The sequence below is a fragment of the Myotis brandtii genome, unplaced genomic scaffold (genome assembly GCF_000412655.1).
Source record: "Myotis brandtii unplaced genomic scaffold, ASM41265v1 scaffold698, whole genome shotgun sequence".
NCBI classification, from domain to species: domain Eukaryota; kingdom Metazoa; phylum Chordata; class Mammalia; order Chiroptera; family Vespertilionidae; genus Myotis; species Myotis brandtii.
This window is the reverse complement of record NW_005370731.1, coordinates 152,950-165,722: the sequence shown is the minus strand read 5'-3', so window position 1 is coordinate 165,722 and position 12,773 is coordinate 152,950. Positions and strand designations below refer to the sequence as shown.

Below are 12,773 nucleotides of genomic sequence, written 5' to 3'. Positions count from 1 at the left end.
CCGCCCCTCGGGCCTCCCGCGGTTCTTGAAGGGGCACGTGTCTGAGGTACCTGACCTGCGCGGGGTTCGGAGGGGCACGGTGTCAGGATGCACGCCCCCGGGGACAGAGTAGTCATAATGGTCTGCGTTGCCCACCGCCCGGGCCCACCCTCCATCCCCGCTGCAGCGTCTGCTGCTGTTCGCGTTGTGCCGAGGTTGTCCGCCTGCAGGAGGCAGAGGTGGCTTCTCGCTGTGGTCCAGCCCGCGGTCTGGGCCATTGCACCAGGGACAGCCGCGGAAGCAGGAGCTAAAGGTGTGGTCGGTTAGACCCGGGACAGCGCCTGGGAACAAGCGAGCCCGGCTGGGCATCACCTCCTCCAGGTGGCGGCTCTTCCGATGCCCGTCCTGCCGGCGGAGTTGGGGGTCTTCTGTGGGCTCCCCTGAGTGTTGACACACGTGGGCCGTGCTAACCTTGTCGTGTTCCCTGCACGGGCCCCAGGGCCCGGCCGGGCCTAGAGTCGTCCATAAGCTTGTAAAAGCCGGTTTCGTCAATGAGTGACAGACCTACCGGCTGGAGAGGGCTGGGGAACTGGGAGCTTCTGCAGCAGGAAGCCTGGGCGTGGAAGGTTGGCGTGGGAGGCAGCAGGTGGTGCTGAGGACCCGCCGTCCCCCATGCCCACCTGTGCAGCCAGGTGTGGAGGCTCAGGGGTCAGCCAAGGCCCCCCGCTGTGGGCCTGGCGCTCTCAGAAGAATGGACCCATTAACTGTGGCTCTGAAGGGACATTCCTAAGGAGAGTGGAGGCCAGGCTGGCACAGGGTGTGGCATTACTCTGGGTCTGGAATGTGGTTGAACCAGTGGGTCAGGCTAGTTCCGGGCCCCAGACTCCGGCCTTAGGCTGCCATCTTTAGAGTTTTCTAGCATCTCTGACACCCCGACACCCTCTACCCCCTAAAAAGAATGCAAAAAGGCTTGACTAAAAATAAAATATTTATTGGGAAAGAGAAACATTGTTGAGGGCAAGGGCCTCAGGCTTAGGAGACGGGGGCCGCTGCTCTGTGGTTGTCCAGGTAGCGCCTCAGGGCTGTGGGGTAATCAGTCATGACCCCAGTGGCCCCCAGACTGTAGGCCACTTCAAAATCCGACTCTTCATTAAGGCACCAGAATACCACCTGAGCAGGGAGAGAGGCATCGTTTCCAAACAGCTTGACCTGGAACTCCCCATTGCACCCAGCTGGTCAGAGCTCTCTGTGGAGGCCTCCCCACAGCGGAATGCTGGGGAGCTCATTGTTCAGTTTTCAGAAATTTTTCAAATTGGTTTTGGACACACCCATTATTAAATATTAAATTGCATAAACTTGCAATTCCGTAAACCGTATTAAAAACAAAGGCAATAAAATCTAAAAACTCATCACTTCCTCATACTTCCATTTTACTATCACTATGCCCTGGAGATGATTTATGTCTGTCGAATGTGTCCGGTGGAAATACTCTGCAAGGATGTGCTACCTCACATCTCTTCCCCACTCCGTCCAGTGACTTCATACTGGTAGCCTGAAATCGGCCGAGGCAGTATATACGCCATGGAAAGCCAGTGGTGGGCTGTTTGCCAGCAGGCTGGCGCCACCGGCCTGCCCACACCTGCTGCTGCTCTCCCTGCCCTGACTCCTGAGTCCTCTCCTGTGGGCACCAACATAGGTGGGACCGGGATCTGTGCCCTGTGCAAGCCAGTGGGCCTCTGGGTTTCCTAATGTAACAGCTGAGCGTTAAGGTCCAGCCTCCTAGAGTTGAGGTGAAGCCCCCAGGAGTGGGAGGGCTCATCCTCAATTACCCTCGTCCAATCAGTGGCTGGTCTGTAAGCTCTTCCATCCATCCCCACTGTTACCACTGGAGCCCAAATCCTGTCCGTGGCAGCATCAGCCTCCTCATGAGACTCTGCTTCCACCGTGGCCCCCACCGTCACTTCGCCACACGGATGACCCTCACTCAACAAATCTCAACTGGGTCAGGGCTCTTCCCTCAAAAGCTTCCCCTCCCTTTGGGCAGAAGCCCAGGCTCCTTAGGAGGAGGCCCTCGGGTTGCCCTTCGCAGCCTCTGCTGCCTTCTCCAGCCCCCCTGGTGCCGCCTCCTCCGGGCTGCCGCGGCGGGAGCCCTCTCTGCTTCTCAGACTGCCAGCCTCTAGCTCCTCTGGGCCTCCCCACAGGAGCCTCCCGCCTGAGTGCTCTCCCTTGTCCGCCCCTGGAGCCAGCGCCTCACTTCTCCCAGAGGCCTTCTCTTCTCTGACCCCACAGGCACCGCACTTGCCTTTCCTGTCCACAAGCTGCCCCTGTGCTGGTGATGGCCTGCTTCCTTCCGCTCCTCTGCCCCGGTAAACTCCCTGCTCAGTACCGTAGTGCCCGTAGTGCCCGGAATATATGCTCAACCAAGGTTTGCTAATTAAATGACCTGGTCAAAGCGGAAGCTTGGGAGCGGGAGGAGGTGGGCAGGCTCCTGTTTCTCTTCTGTCTTTGCCCAGCCCCTCATCAGGGTCAGGACAGTTCAGTACATCACCATAATGGCTAGCATTTACCAGGCCCTTGCTAAGTACCAGTGACATACCCAGAAGAGCTAACTCTGTCATTATCCCCATTTACAGTGAAGAAACCAGGCTGTGAAGGTGACCTGCCCCAGCCGCCAGCCGGTCAGCAGCACAGCTGTGGCTGGAACGCTGTGCCAGCCCGCGCCGGGAACTGGGGTAGCGAAGCCTCACCTGCACTCCTCGCTGCTCCAGGTGTTGGATCAGACTTTTCCTCATGATGAGCCTGGTGGGGAGGGGGTGGCCAAGGTCAAGATGGGGGGGACTGAGGAGAAGGGCGGAGGCAGGTCTCTTTGGGGACACTCCACCCAGCCGTCTCGCCCACCTCACCATTTAGTAACCACGGCTGTCAGCTTGTTCAGCCCCGAGCAGGAGAATGGGAAGTAGGTCCTGTGGAGAAGGGGTGTCGTGGTCAGTCCATGGGTCTCTCTCCGTCACGGGGGTGGAGAGTGGGGGTGGTTGTGATCCCTGACCAGTGAAACCTACCTCCCTCTAAAAGAACCTTTGCAGCCCTGGCTAGTTTGGCTCAGTGGATAGAGTGTTGGTCTGTGGACTGAAGGGTCCCGGGTTCAATTCCGGTCAAGGGCTCGATCCCCAGTAAGGGGTGTTCAGGAGGCAGCTGATCAGTGATTCTCTCTCATCATTGATGTTTCTATCTCTCTCTCCCTCTCTGAAATAAATTTCAAAAATTTTTTAAAAAAAGAACCTTTGCAGTTGCCCGGACAAACAATCCACCCTTTGTTCAGTGAGATCTACTCCTACATCCTTGACTCCATGCTTTGAGGGTGTGCCCACCCCTCACTGTTTTTCAGAAGCGGAAACTCAGTCTTGGAGAGTTTGATTAACTTGCCCGAGGTCACGTGCAAGGCTGTGGTGGGGCCAGGGCGGAAACCTAGCTAGCTTCCCCAGCTGGACACAGTCTGGAGGTCCTCCCGGTTGGGCCTGACCAGCTTCTGAGAACAGACAGCGTTTAATGGGTCGGCTACTTGCCCCTGCTTGCCCCACTCCAGGGGAGACTTCAGAGCCCCTCCACAGTGTCCCAGGGCAGGCTTGGGAGTCAGGCCCAGGGCAAGCCAGGCCCCGGACTTCTAGCTGTATCACCTCGAGCAAGTTACAGAAGCTCTGAGCCTCAGATTCTCCATGTTCTGTGGGTCATGATTCCTATAACTCCTGGGGGTGCTGCCAAGTAAAGCTCAACTGACGAAAGGATGTGGAAACACTGTAAATCCTGCATAAAAATTCTATACACAAAGTTCTGTAGAATAATGATGTCTTTGTAGCAAAGGGTTGTGGGGGCTGGCTGGGCGCTTCTCATGACAGCAGAAAGCACTGGGCCACCACAGCCGAGTTCTCTGAGAGCAGTTGTGGGGGAGGGGGGCGGCCCAGAGCTGGCGAAGTATCCACATTCCGCATACATCACCCAGATGTTACTTTGTTAATCCTTGTTTCCCGCAGGAAAACACTTGCTTTTCCTTTGGGGCATCAGAGTGATGCTACAATTAACATGCGTCTCCCTAGCCAGACTGTACGTTGAGGGCCTTGCCCCACCCACACTGGTCTTTATTACTAGTGTTCCTGCACCTGGAAGAGTCGGCAGTCAATAAATACTAGGTGGATGAATGGATGAGTAAGTGAACCTTTTGTCCCAAAACTCTATCCACACCTACATACCAGTACATTTGCACTGAATTTCAGAGGGTTCATGGTCCTCTTAGTATCCATGAGAGCTGGGTGAGAGCCCCTGTCTTCACAGTGCTGTGGGGGTTATCCTGAAGGTGGCTGGGGACCCTACAAAATGGGGCTTGAGATGGGGGTGTTTTTCTAAGGACAGAAGCAGCTGGAAGCCTGGGGAGGATGGAGAAGGGAGATGGGGACCTGTAGGTACCTGTTGATGATGGTGGGCAGGAAACACAAGAGGAACTTCTCAGGGATAGGGACGAAGGGCAGCAGCCCCAGGTAGTATAGCAGTAACAGCCGGATGACTCGGCATCTGGTGAAGGAGAGCGGCATCTCGGGGTTCTGGGAGGCAAAGGGGGTGGTGAGAGGAGTCAGTCTGCTCCTGGGGGAGCAGAGAGGCTTGGGCTGCAGGGGACACAGCTTTGGAACATTCAGGAAACCCTACTATCTGCGGGATCAAAGCCACATCTTGGCCCAGCTCTCAAGGCCTGAATGCACCCTCCCTGTTCCCAGCAGCATGACTTGACTTGGCTCACATACTTCCTCCATCACTTCACCTCTCCAAATCCCCCAGAACCCCCAGACCCCGCCAGCCTAGGCCCCCAGGTTGGGCAGGGCTCCAGCCCCTGGGAGGAGGGGCTGCAGGAGCAGGGAGGGAAAGGGCCTCACAGCAGCCTTGCACTTCTTCATGATTGAGCTCTTCTCCGAGGCCCAGATGGTGATTTCATTGCGGTCAAAGTGCCTCACCAGGCTGGCTATCTGGAAGGAGGAGGAAGGAGATGAAAGGGAGTTAGGCCTCTCCCCAGGCCGGGCCCTCCCCACCGTGCCCACAGCACCACCTTGTGAATGAGCTTCTCGTTTTCCTCTTTGACCTCCACACTCACGGGCATGCGAGGGAACCTCTGGAAAACATCCTCCAGGCGCACCATGTGCCTGTCTGACCCATGTGCAAAGTGGCCTGGGGGTTATGGGGAGAGAGCAGAGGAGGACGGGTGGGTGGGAGTGGGAACCCAGGGGACGAGGGGCAAGTTCCAGAGCAGAAGAGAGGGCAGAGGTTGAGGCCATGACCCCTCAGCTGGCCCAGCCCAGGCCTCACCCCCATGCTCTTACCTGGTGAGAAGTAAACCTCCAGCTCCTCCTTGTAGAGGGGCAGCTCCTGGGGAGGCAGGGGCATGTCACCAGGAGGCTCAGTGGGGGCTCTCTGGGTCGGGGCGGGGGGGGGGCTAGGGCAAGGCCCACCTCAAAGTCCAGGCTGCCCACATCCTTGTTCACGCCTGACTGGCGGGACAGGTTCTCGTCGTGGGAAACCACCACCACACCATCCCGGGTCAGCTGACAGTCCAGCTCCAGGAGGTCTGAGCGCTGGGCCATGGCGCTAGGGGAGCAAAAGTCAGTGGGCTGTGGGGCACAGGATGGTGGGGAGGTTCAGGGGAGCGGGGGGCAATTTAAAGCGGGATATGCAGCTGATGTGATGCCTCCCGGGGCTCCAGTCACCCAGACTAGGAAGTGCGTGGCACCCCGTGGCCTCATGCCGCGCACAGCTGGCACGACCTCGCAGCTCGGCTGGGCGGGCGCACTCACTTCTCCATGGCCTCCATGGTGTTCTCCAGCCTCTCTCCAGATCCTGTGTGGGGCAGCGCGGTGGGTCCCTGGGGCTGGGCCCCTTCCTCCCCCCTGGCCCCTGCCTCATCACCCCGTCAGCCCAGGTGAGCATCCTCCTTTCCTCCTTCCACATCCTGCCCTGTCACCTGCTCTCCTCCTACCTCGGTCTGCCCTCTTTCTAACATCTGGCCCCTTAGACCTACCCCTTTCTGCTGTCCACCTTGGCACGTGTCTTGCTCTCCCTATTCCACCCTCAGTAGCCTACAATCCCCCCACCCCCCAGCTCACCTCCCCGGTGGGCCCCCAGGCGGGGACAGAAGGCCGGAACCCCAGGTGTGTGCAGCAGGCGAGGCCGGCGCAGGAAGAAGATGGAGAGCACGGCATAGCTGCCCAGGGCGGGCAGGGCATAGTACAGCACAGAGCTCATGGCCACTGCCTCCCGGGCTCCAGCTGCCGCCAGCTCAGCTGTCGCCGGTGAACTGTGTTGCCTTGCCGATTGCCTGGCTGATGTAGGCTGATTCCACCACTGGTCACCACCACGCCCCTGGGACCTGCTCAGCCTGCTGCTGGCCCAGCGCCAGGCTGCAGGGCTCAGCTGGGGATGGAGTACAGGCGGGAGGCGAGGCCAAGCAGCTCTGGCCCTCACACCGCAGACCCTCCGCAGATGGCAGCGCCCCTCTGCTTGACAACACTGGGGAGTCAGGTTCCCCCACACATCTGCTAGAACCTCCCCCCCTGACCACTTGTGCATGTGGCCAGGGGCTACCATCCCTTCCATTCTAGAAAATCCAGGGGTGTGTAGGTGCCGGAATCACCCCCGAATCACCCCAGCCAGTTAGGAAGACATCAGAGAGGGGAGCGGACGGTGGCTGAGGGGAAAAGTGACCCCCACTCTGTCCAGGAGGTGGAGCTTCTTACACTCCCATCTTCAACCCTGGCCAGCGGGGGGGCCAGAGGTGCCCGGGCCAGGTAAAGCCACAGCTGGAGGCAGCTGGGCTGGAGGGTCAGTCTTCAAAGCAGCCATGGCGAGGGGCACGGCATCGGCAAACACAGACAGAGCCAGGGCCACATATACACATCTCTATATTTATATATTAGATACAGGCACAGGTGGGCAGGGGCCCCGGGCTCTCCACGCCCCCGCCTCCACTTCTGCTCACCCACACACAGAAGCAGCAGGAGTTAGATGTGGCAGCTTAGGGGGAGGGGGCTTAGGCAGGGCCCAGCTCCTCAAGGATACTAGCCCTTGAGCCTTAGGAATGTTCCTTGAGGGGAAATGGGTGGGGTTTGAATGAGGTGAGTGGGGCATGGCTGGCCCTGAGTCCCGACTCAGTGCGCCCTATCCCCCACCGTCCCTCAGGAGGTCACAGGGCAGCCGGAGCCCTTCGATTCCAGAACCACCAGAGACTGGGACAGCTGGGGGAGAGGAAGGCCGAGCAGCTGAGGGGAATCTGCTTTGGGGCCACCTGAGCCACAGGTCCTAGGAGCGGGGAGGGAGGGGGCCTGGGCCTGCCTGAAGCCGGAGGCCCGAGCAAAGCGAGGGAAGATGGCCAGGCCCGCCCTGTCCCCGACCTGGGCTGCCGGGGTCCGGGCTGGGCACAGTGTCCATTTTCTAACAGTCCAGCAGGGGAGGGCAGACAGGAGGCAGGGCCTAAACGAAAAGGCAGGCAGGAAAGGAACCATTAGCACCAGGAGAGCACCTGCCGGAGCTCTGACCTCAACCCCTTTCGTTTCATCCCTGCAGTTGAGTGAGATGTGCCTATTTCCTCATAATGGGGACAACCTTAGTACCTGTCTCATGGTACTGCTGCAAGGGTGAGATGAGCTCATATACAGAAACATCTAGAACAATGCTTAGTGCTCTGTGTTTGCTCTCATTATCAGGGCTGTCCCCAGGAAATGGAGCTGCAGAAGTGAAGTGTCTTGCACAATATCACACAGCTCTTACTACGTGTCAGACCTGGGGTTGGAGCGCAGGTGTGTCTGCCCGCCCTCTATCAGGCTCCAGCTGGCGAAAGACCGGAGGTGACGAAGGAGGGAAGAGCAGTGTGGGTCAGAGTCCCCCAAAGGTGTGTGAACTGCTGACCTGGGCTCCAGGTGTGAGAAAGCGTGGTATCTGGGTCAGGCTGAGAGCTGCTAGCTCCTCCCAAAGCAATTGCGGCCCCACCTGCCCTACTGGGAGGGGCAAAACCTGGCTCCGGTCCTCAGATGGGTGAGAGGGGCCCTCAGTGACCTCTAGGGCTGGAGGCAGCAGGGAGTGGACAGATGGGAGACATTTGGGGCTGGGGGAGAGGAGGGACATGAAGACTGGCAGGCCACAGGTCTATGGTCTGGGCAGGCTCTGGCCCTTCGGTTGCGACCACAGACATGGATCATGGGCATGAGCTTTGACTGTACAGGATGTTTGGTACCCTGGTCCCAGAGTGAATCAGCGCGTGGGCGGTGGGGCGCACTCACCCAGCCCCGGGGAGCGGAGGCATCTGTTCAGGTTAGGTGGCCTCCAGCACCCCAGGCTGGAAGCGGGCTGTCTCCTGGAATATGAGCTCCTTCAGCCGCTCCTTGGGTAGATCATCCAGCTCCATGTCAAAGGTGAAAGGTTCCTCGGCCACTGGCTAGGGTGGCAAAGATGTGAGGCTCAGGCCAGATACTGAGGGATGCCTACCCACCCACTTACCCACCAGGCCTGCTCCTGGTGGCTGACCCACCTCATCTGTTGGGTCGTAGTACTGCTCCAGGTAGGGGTGAGCCAGGGCTTCTTCTACTGTGATCCGTTTATTAGGGTTAAAGGTCAACATCCGGTCCAGCAGGTCAAGGGCTAAGGAAGGGCAGGAATCAGGGGTCAACGGGAAGGCTCGGGAAGTTCCCAGAAGTACTGTTTTGCTTCTCTGTGCCCAGGGGGCCTGTCTACTCAGGCAGCTGCTGGGCTTGCACCCAGCTTTCACCCCCCGTCAGCCCCCATGTCGCTCTCACCTTTGGAGTCTGACTTGGGGAAGAGCTTGGCCCAGGCCACCTTGGTCTTGGAAGGCAGAGACTGCAGGTAGTTCCGGGCCTTCATGTTGATGATACAATTCAGGTCCTCTTGGGATGGGGAACCCAGGATGCCTATGGGTAGGGCAGGTGACTTGGTGAGAGATCCTCTCTCCCTTCTGGGAACAGAAGGAGCCAAGCACAGGAGCTCCCACAACCCATCCCATGCCCTGACAGTTATCGCCAGCCAATACTATGATGATGAAGCCAGGGGTCGGGACGCGGGCAGCCCTCAGTTCAGATCTCAGCTCCAGCACTTCCTTGCTTTTCCCATGTGCCAGCGGGAGAGCATCTATATCACTGACATACTGTGAGGTGCTGCAGAGGCTCCAAATGTGGTGGGACCCCTGATCCGACTCCCACACTCACCGACCCTGACCCCAAAGAAATCTCACTTCCAACAGACTAACCTCCCTTCCCCTCAGCTGGCCAGGCCCCCTCACCCAGAATGTGGTTGAGCTGGTCCAGGTAGTGCTTGCCAGGGAAGATGGGCCGGTTGGAGAGCATTTCAGCCAGAATGCAGCCCACAGACCAGATATCGATGGACTTGGTGTAGCCCTGGGGAGGGGGAGAAAGTGGTGGGTCCCGGGGCCAGCCTCAACAGGTCCCTGTTGTCTGGGCCAAGCCACCACCCCAACCTGGATTCAATGCTGCAGGAGGCAAAGAGCAGAGCCTGGGAAGAGCTAGTGCTTAGCTTCTTTCCAGACCCCAAGGACCAGAGTAATGTGACCTGGCCCAGGGGGTCCCTGCCTGGCTCAGAGGCGGCTCCAGGGCTCCCAGGGACCTGGCCCCTTCCCTTTGGGGGTGGGTAGGCGGGCCCCCTACCTTGGAGTTCAGCATGATCTCTGGGGCCCGGTACCAGCGCGTGGCCACGTATTCTGTCAGGAAGCCCGTGTGGTCATGCTCGGGATCGGCGATCCGGGCCAGGCCAAAATCGCAGATCTGGAATCCAACCGGGGCTGCTAAGCTTGGTGCTCAAGGCCTCCCCGCCCAAGCAGTCATTTCGCCATGCCCCTGCCCATGCTGTTCCCCTGGCTGGCAGTGCCCTCCTGCTCCGGGGGGCCATGAGTCAAATGGAAGCCCCAGACCCCGGCGGGAGGAGGGAACAGGCACCCAGTCCCCTGACCTTAAGGTCGCAGGTGGTGTTGATGAGCAGGTTGGAGGGCTTTAAATCCCGGTGGAGCACGTTAGCTGAGTGGATATACTTGAGGCCCCGCAGGATCTGGTAGAGGAAGTAGCAGACGTGGTCGTTGCTCAGCTGCTGGCTTTTGAGCAACTTGTACAGGTCTGTCTCCATCAGGTCCTGCACAATGTAGCTGAGGGTGGTATCGGAGACCCCACAGGAGGGGGCAGCAGGAGGCACTTGGTTAAGAAGAACGGGCTCTGGTGACTAGGCCCCGAATGCCCTCCAGCTGGCGCCCCTCAGACTCAACAGATCTGCCAACCCCCATTACAGGCGGGGCAAGGCCCAGGCTCTCAGCCTCTGCTGCATCTCAGCTGGTGACCCGAGCAAAAGCGCTTCAGTTCTGCAGGAGGCAGGAGACCTCCAGCGAAGAGCAGCAGCTCTGGGGTTAACCTGCTGTGTCTGAAATCCCCACCCCCTGCTCATCGGTTTTACCGCCTCAACCTGTCTGCACCTCTATTTCCTCGTCTGAAAAGTAGGAAAAAGAATGGTTCTTTCGAGAGTGGTTGTGATGATGAGATGAGATGACCCATGTAAAGAAGCCAGCCCAGTGCTTGGCACGCTGTAAGTGTTCAGCAACATGAACTCGTGTTGCTATTATAAATGCCTGAGCCACATGGCTGTTGAGAGGGTTAAATGAGATAATGTATGCATACCATCTGGCATGCAATAAATGTTTGCTTAAAAATAAATGCCTACCTTATGGGAATGGTTTGTGCAAGACAAATGAGGAGACACTCCCAACAGCACGCTCCTGTTCAAAGAGTGCTTGGCCATGCATCAGAAGAGAGAGGAGTAAATGTCCTTAGATAATTTAAGATTAAACTTGCATGCATGCATGCATACATACATACACACGTCTCTTGGCTTGTCTCTACAAGAATAAGGGCTGTCTTCTAGAATCAGCCCCACAGGGCCTTCTGAGAACATGTGGGCCAACCCTGTTTTATAGATGAAGGTGCTGAAGGTCACACGGCGAGCTGGGAGTGAGCGTGGAGGTTTCCTGCCCGCAGTTTGTGGTGGGGGCCTGCAGACGCCGCGGTACCAATCCCCATGCTTGGGTGGAGAACTGGGACCGACGGGGGGTGGGTGGAGTGGGGGAGAGGTGACAGTATTAGAAGCTGCTAACAACAGAGGCAGGCAGGAAGTGGACAGCAAACTAGGAAAGTGATATGTGGGGAGGGCAACAAAGGCCAGGCTGGCCCTCCCTGGGCAAGGTGCAAGGCCACAGGTGACTGGGTGGGGCTCCCAGCAGGAAGTCCTGGAGAAAGGACAGGGTTTCTTTTGGGGGAGGGGCAGAGGCAGCAACTGAAGGCTTTCTGAGCCTCAATCTCCTCATCTACGAAAGGGAGCCGAGACCTGTCTCATCGGGCAGGTGGGAGGTAGAATTCGAAATGTGAAAGCCCTGGGCGTGCACAGCGCCTGAACTGCATAGTAGGCCCTCAGAGAGGGGCAGCTTTCTTCTTGCCTCCCAGGCTGAGGACCCAGAGGGGAAAGAAGAACTGGCTGTGGGCAGAGGCTGGGTCCTGTCACAATACTGGACATATCAGGAGACAAAGCCCCATAGAGACCATCTTGCCCAGACCCCACAGCGGCACAGCAGAGAGAGCAGCCGTGCCCCAGGCCACACTGCCTGGCTGCAGCAGGCCAGGATTCACCCGGGGCCGCCCAGCCTCCCACCTCCTGTGGCCTCTTTTCCGTTAGGTTTCTCTTACTGGGCTTGTTCTGGAGGGTGATAGGGAAGAAGGAAACAGAAAGAAACCCAATGTTCCCCCAGCCCAGCTCTGAGGCCGCCTGGCAGCCAGCTGGCCAAGTGAAGGATACACATCCCTCATGGCATCCAGGGTAGGTGCCCGAAGAATGTCTCGGATGCTGATGACATTCTCGTGGCGGAAGCGCAGCAAGATCTGGATTTCCCGCAGCGTGCGCTGGCAGTAGGTCTGGTGCTCGAAGGGGCTGATTTTCTTGATGGCCACGCGTGTCTTGCGGACGTGGTCGTAAGCTGAGCTGAGAGGGCCAGAGAGGTGGTGTTGGTGTGGTCCTACATAGGGGGAGTCCAGGCCAGCTGGCCCCACCCAGGCCGTGGCCGGGAAGGGAGGGAGCCGAGTGGGCTCTGGCCAAGTCGTAAACAATGCTGGTTCCTTCCTGCTGCGAAGGCCTGCGCTCTCCAGGGAGAAAGCTGGGGACCGGCCAGGCAGCCCTTCGGTGACTTCACAAAGAGAGGAAGAGCGGCCGCTCAGACTTCCCCTCTCTGCAGCCCGCTCCCTTCGAGCTGCCCTGCCCCGCCCCGCGATGGGCTCCCGCAGCCTGGACAGGTCGGGGGCTGGGAGACGAGTGCAGGGCAGACAGTGAGGCAAATACCGGGAGAAGGAGGGAGTCACGGGGGCTGGAGGGAGGCATGAGGCAGGCAGGGCTGTCAGGGCAGCAGAGCTGTTCCCCATGAACAAAGCCCAGGGCACACCGTGGGGAGGGGAAAACGCACAGGCCACCCCCCCACCCCAAGTTGCGGGAGGCGCTCCGGGCCCAGCCCAGCACCGCCCAGCCCTGTGCGCTGCTCGGCTCTCCCGAACCCCTCGCCGGCCTCCCCTGGGCACCCCAGGCATCCCCCCCAGAGGAGGGTCCGCACTCCCTCTCCACTAAGGGCGGCACCGTCCCAGACCCCATTCTCCTCACCGCACCCCCGTGCACAGGGCCCCGGGCCCCGCAGCTCCCCCACACCCAGATCCCCCCCC

At 59.0% G+C, this 12,773-nt stretch overlaps 2 protein-coding genes and 1 long non-coding RNA gene across 5 annotated transcripts; 1 reads left to right on the top strand and 2 right to left on the bottom strand.

Annotated features, from left to right (window-relative positions):
* On the top strand, nt 1-2,747 carry LOC106724039. The gene is made up of 2 exons (XR_001359787.1): nt 1-46; nt 2,613-2,747. It is a non-coding gene; the product is annotated as an uncharacterized LOC106724039 (long non-coding RNA).
* GDPD3 (glycerophosphodiester phosphodiesterase domain containing 3) lies at nt 950-6,800 on the bottom strand. 3 transcript variants are annotated; one of them, XM_005881977.2, is made up of 10 exons: nt 6,120-6,800; nt 5,811-5,853; nt 5,469-5,604; nt 5,340-5,385; nt 5,069-5,187; nt 4,899-4,988; nt 4,438-4,571; nt 2,883-2,942; nt 2,727-2,778; nt 950-1,149 (listed from the first exon to the last, which is right to left on the bottom strand). In XM_005881977.2, exons 1-10 carry the CDS (start codon nt 6,607-6,609, stop codon nt 1,012-1,014), a joined length of 1,308 nt encoding a protein of 435 aa, XP_005882039.1. In that variant the 5' UTR covers nt 6,610-6,800; the 3' UTR covers nt 950-1,011. The 3 variants fall into 3 exon arrangements, with proteins under 3 accessions (XP_005882039.1, XP_005882040.1, XP_014385312.1); XM_005881978.2 differs by lacking the exons at nt 950-1,149; nt 2,727-2,778 and adding an exon at nt 4,224-4,340 and having other exon boundaries at nt 2,879-2,942; XM_014529826.1 differs by lacking the exons at nt 950-1,149; nt 2,727-2,778; nt 2,883-2,942 and adding an exon at nt 4,280-4,353.
* A 97-nt stretch (nt 6,801-6,897) lies between these two features.
* On the bottom strand, nt 6,898-12,497 carry MAPK3 (mitogen-activated protein kinase 3). The gene is made up of 8 exons (XM_005881979.2): nt 11,866-12,497; nt 9,985-10,174; nt 9,684-9,800; nt 9,302-9,416; nt 8,802-8,933; nt 8,537-8,646; nt 8,289-8,443; nt 6,898-7,482 (listed from the first exon to the last, which is right to left on the bottom strand). The coding sequence occupies exons 1-7, from the start codon at nt 12,480-12,482 to the stop codon at nt 8,321-8,323; spliced, it is 1,404 nt and encodes a 467-aa protein (XP_005882041.2). The 5' UTR covers nt 12,483-12,497; the 3' UTR covers nt 6,898-7,482; nt 8,289-8,320.
* Between the last annotated feature and the right edge of the window lie 276 nt (nt 12,498-12,773).

Coding starts and splice junctions, on each gene's coding strand:
- GDPD3 (XM_005881977.2), bottom strand. CDS start 6,609: ATGGAAGGGATGGTAGCCCCTGGCCACATGCACAAGTGGTCAGGGGGG. Junction 5,188..5,339: donor GGAGGTTTACTTCTCACCAG/GTAAGAGCATGG, acceptor CATAACCCCCAG/GCCACTTTGCACATGGGTCA. Junction 2,779..2,882: donor ACAGCCGTGGTTACTAAATG/GTGAGGTGGGCG, acceptor CCTCCCCACCAG/GCTCATCATGAGGAAAAGTC.
- MAPK3 (XM_005881979.2), bottom strand. CDS start 12,482: ATGGGGAACAGCTCTGCTGCCCTGACAGCCCTGCCTGCCTCATGCCTC. Junction 9,801..9,984: donor ACACCACCTGCGACCTTAAG/GTCAGGGGACTG, acceptor GTTGGATTCCAG/ATCTGCGATTTTGGCCTGGC. Junction 8,647..8,801: donor CCCCAAGTCAGACTCCAAAG/GTGAGAGCGACA, acceptor GCCCTTCCTTAG/CCCTTGACCTGCTGGACCGG.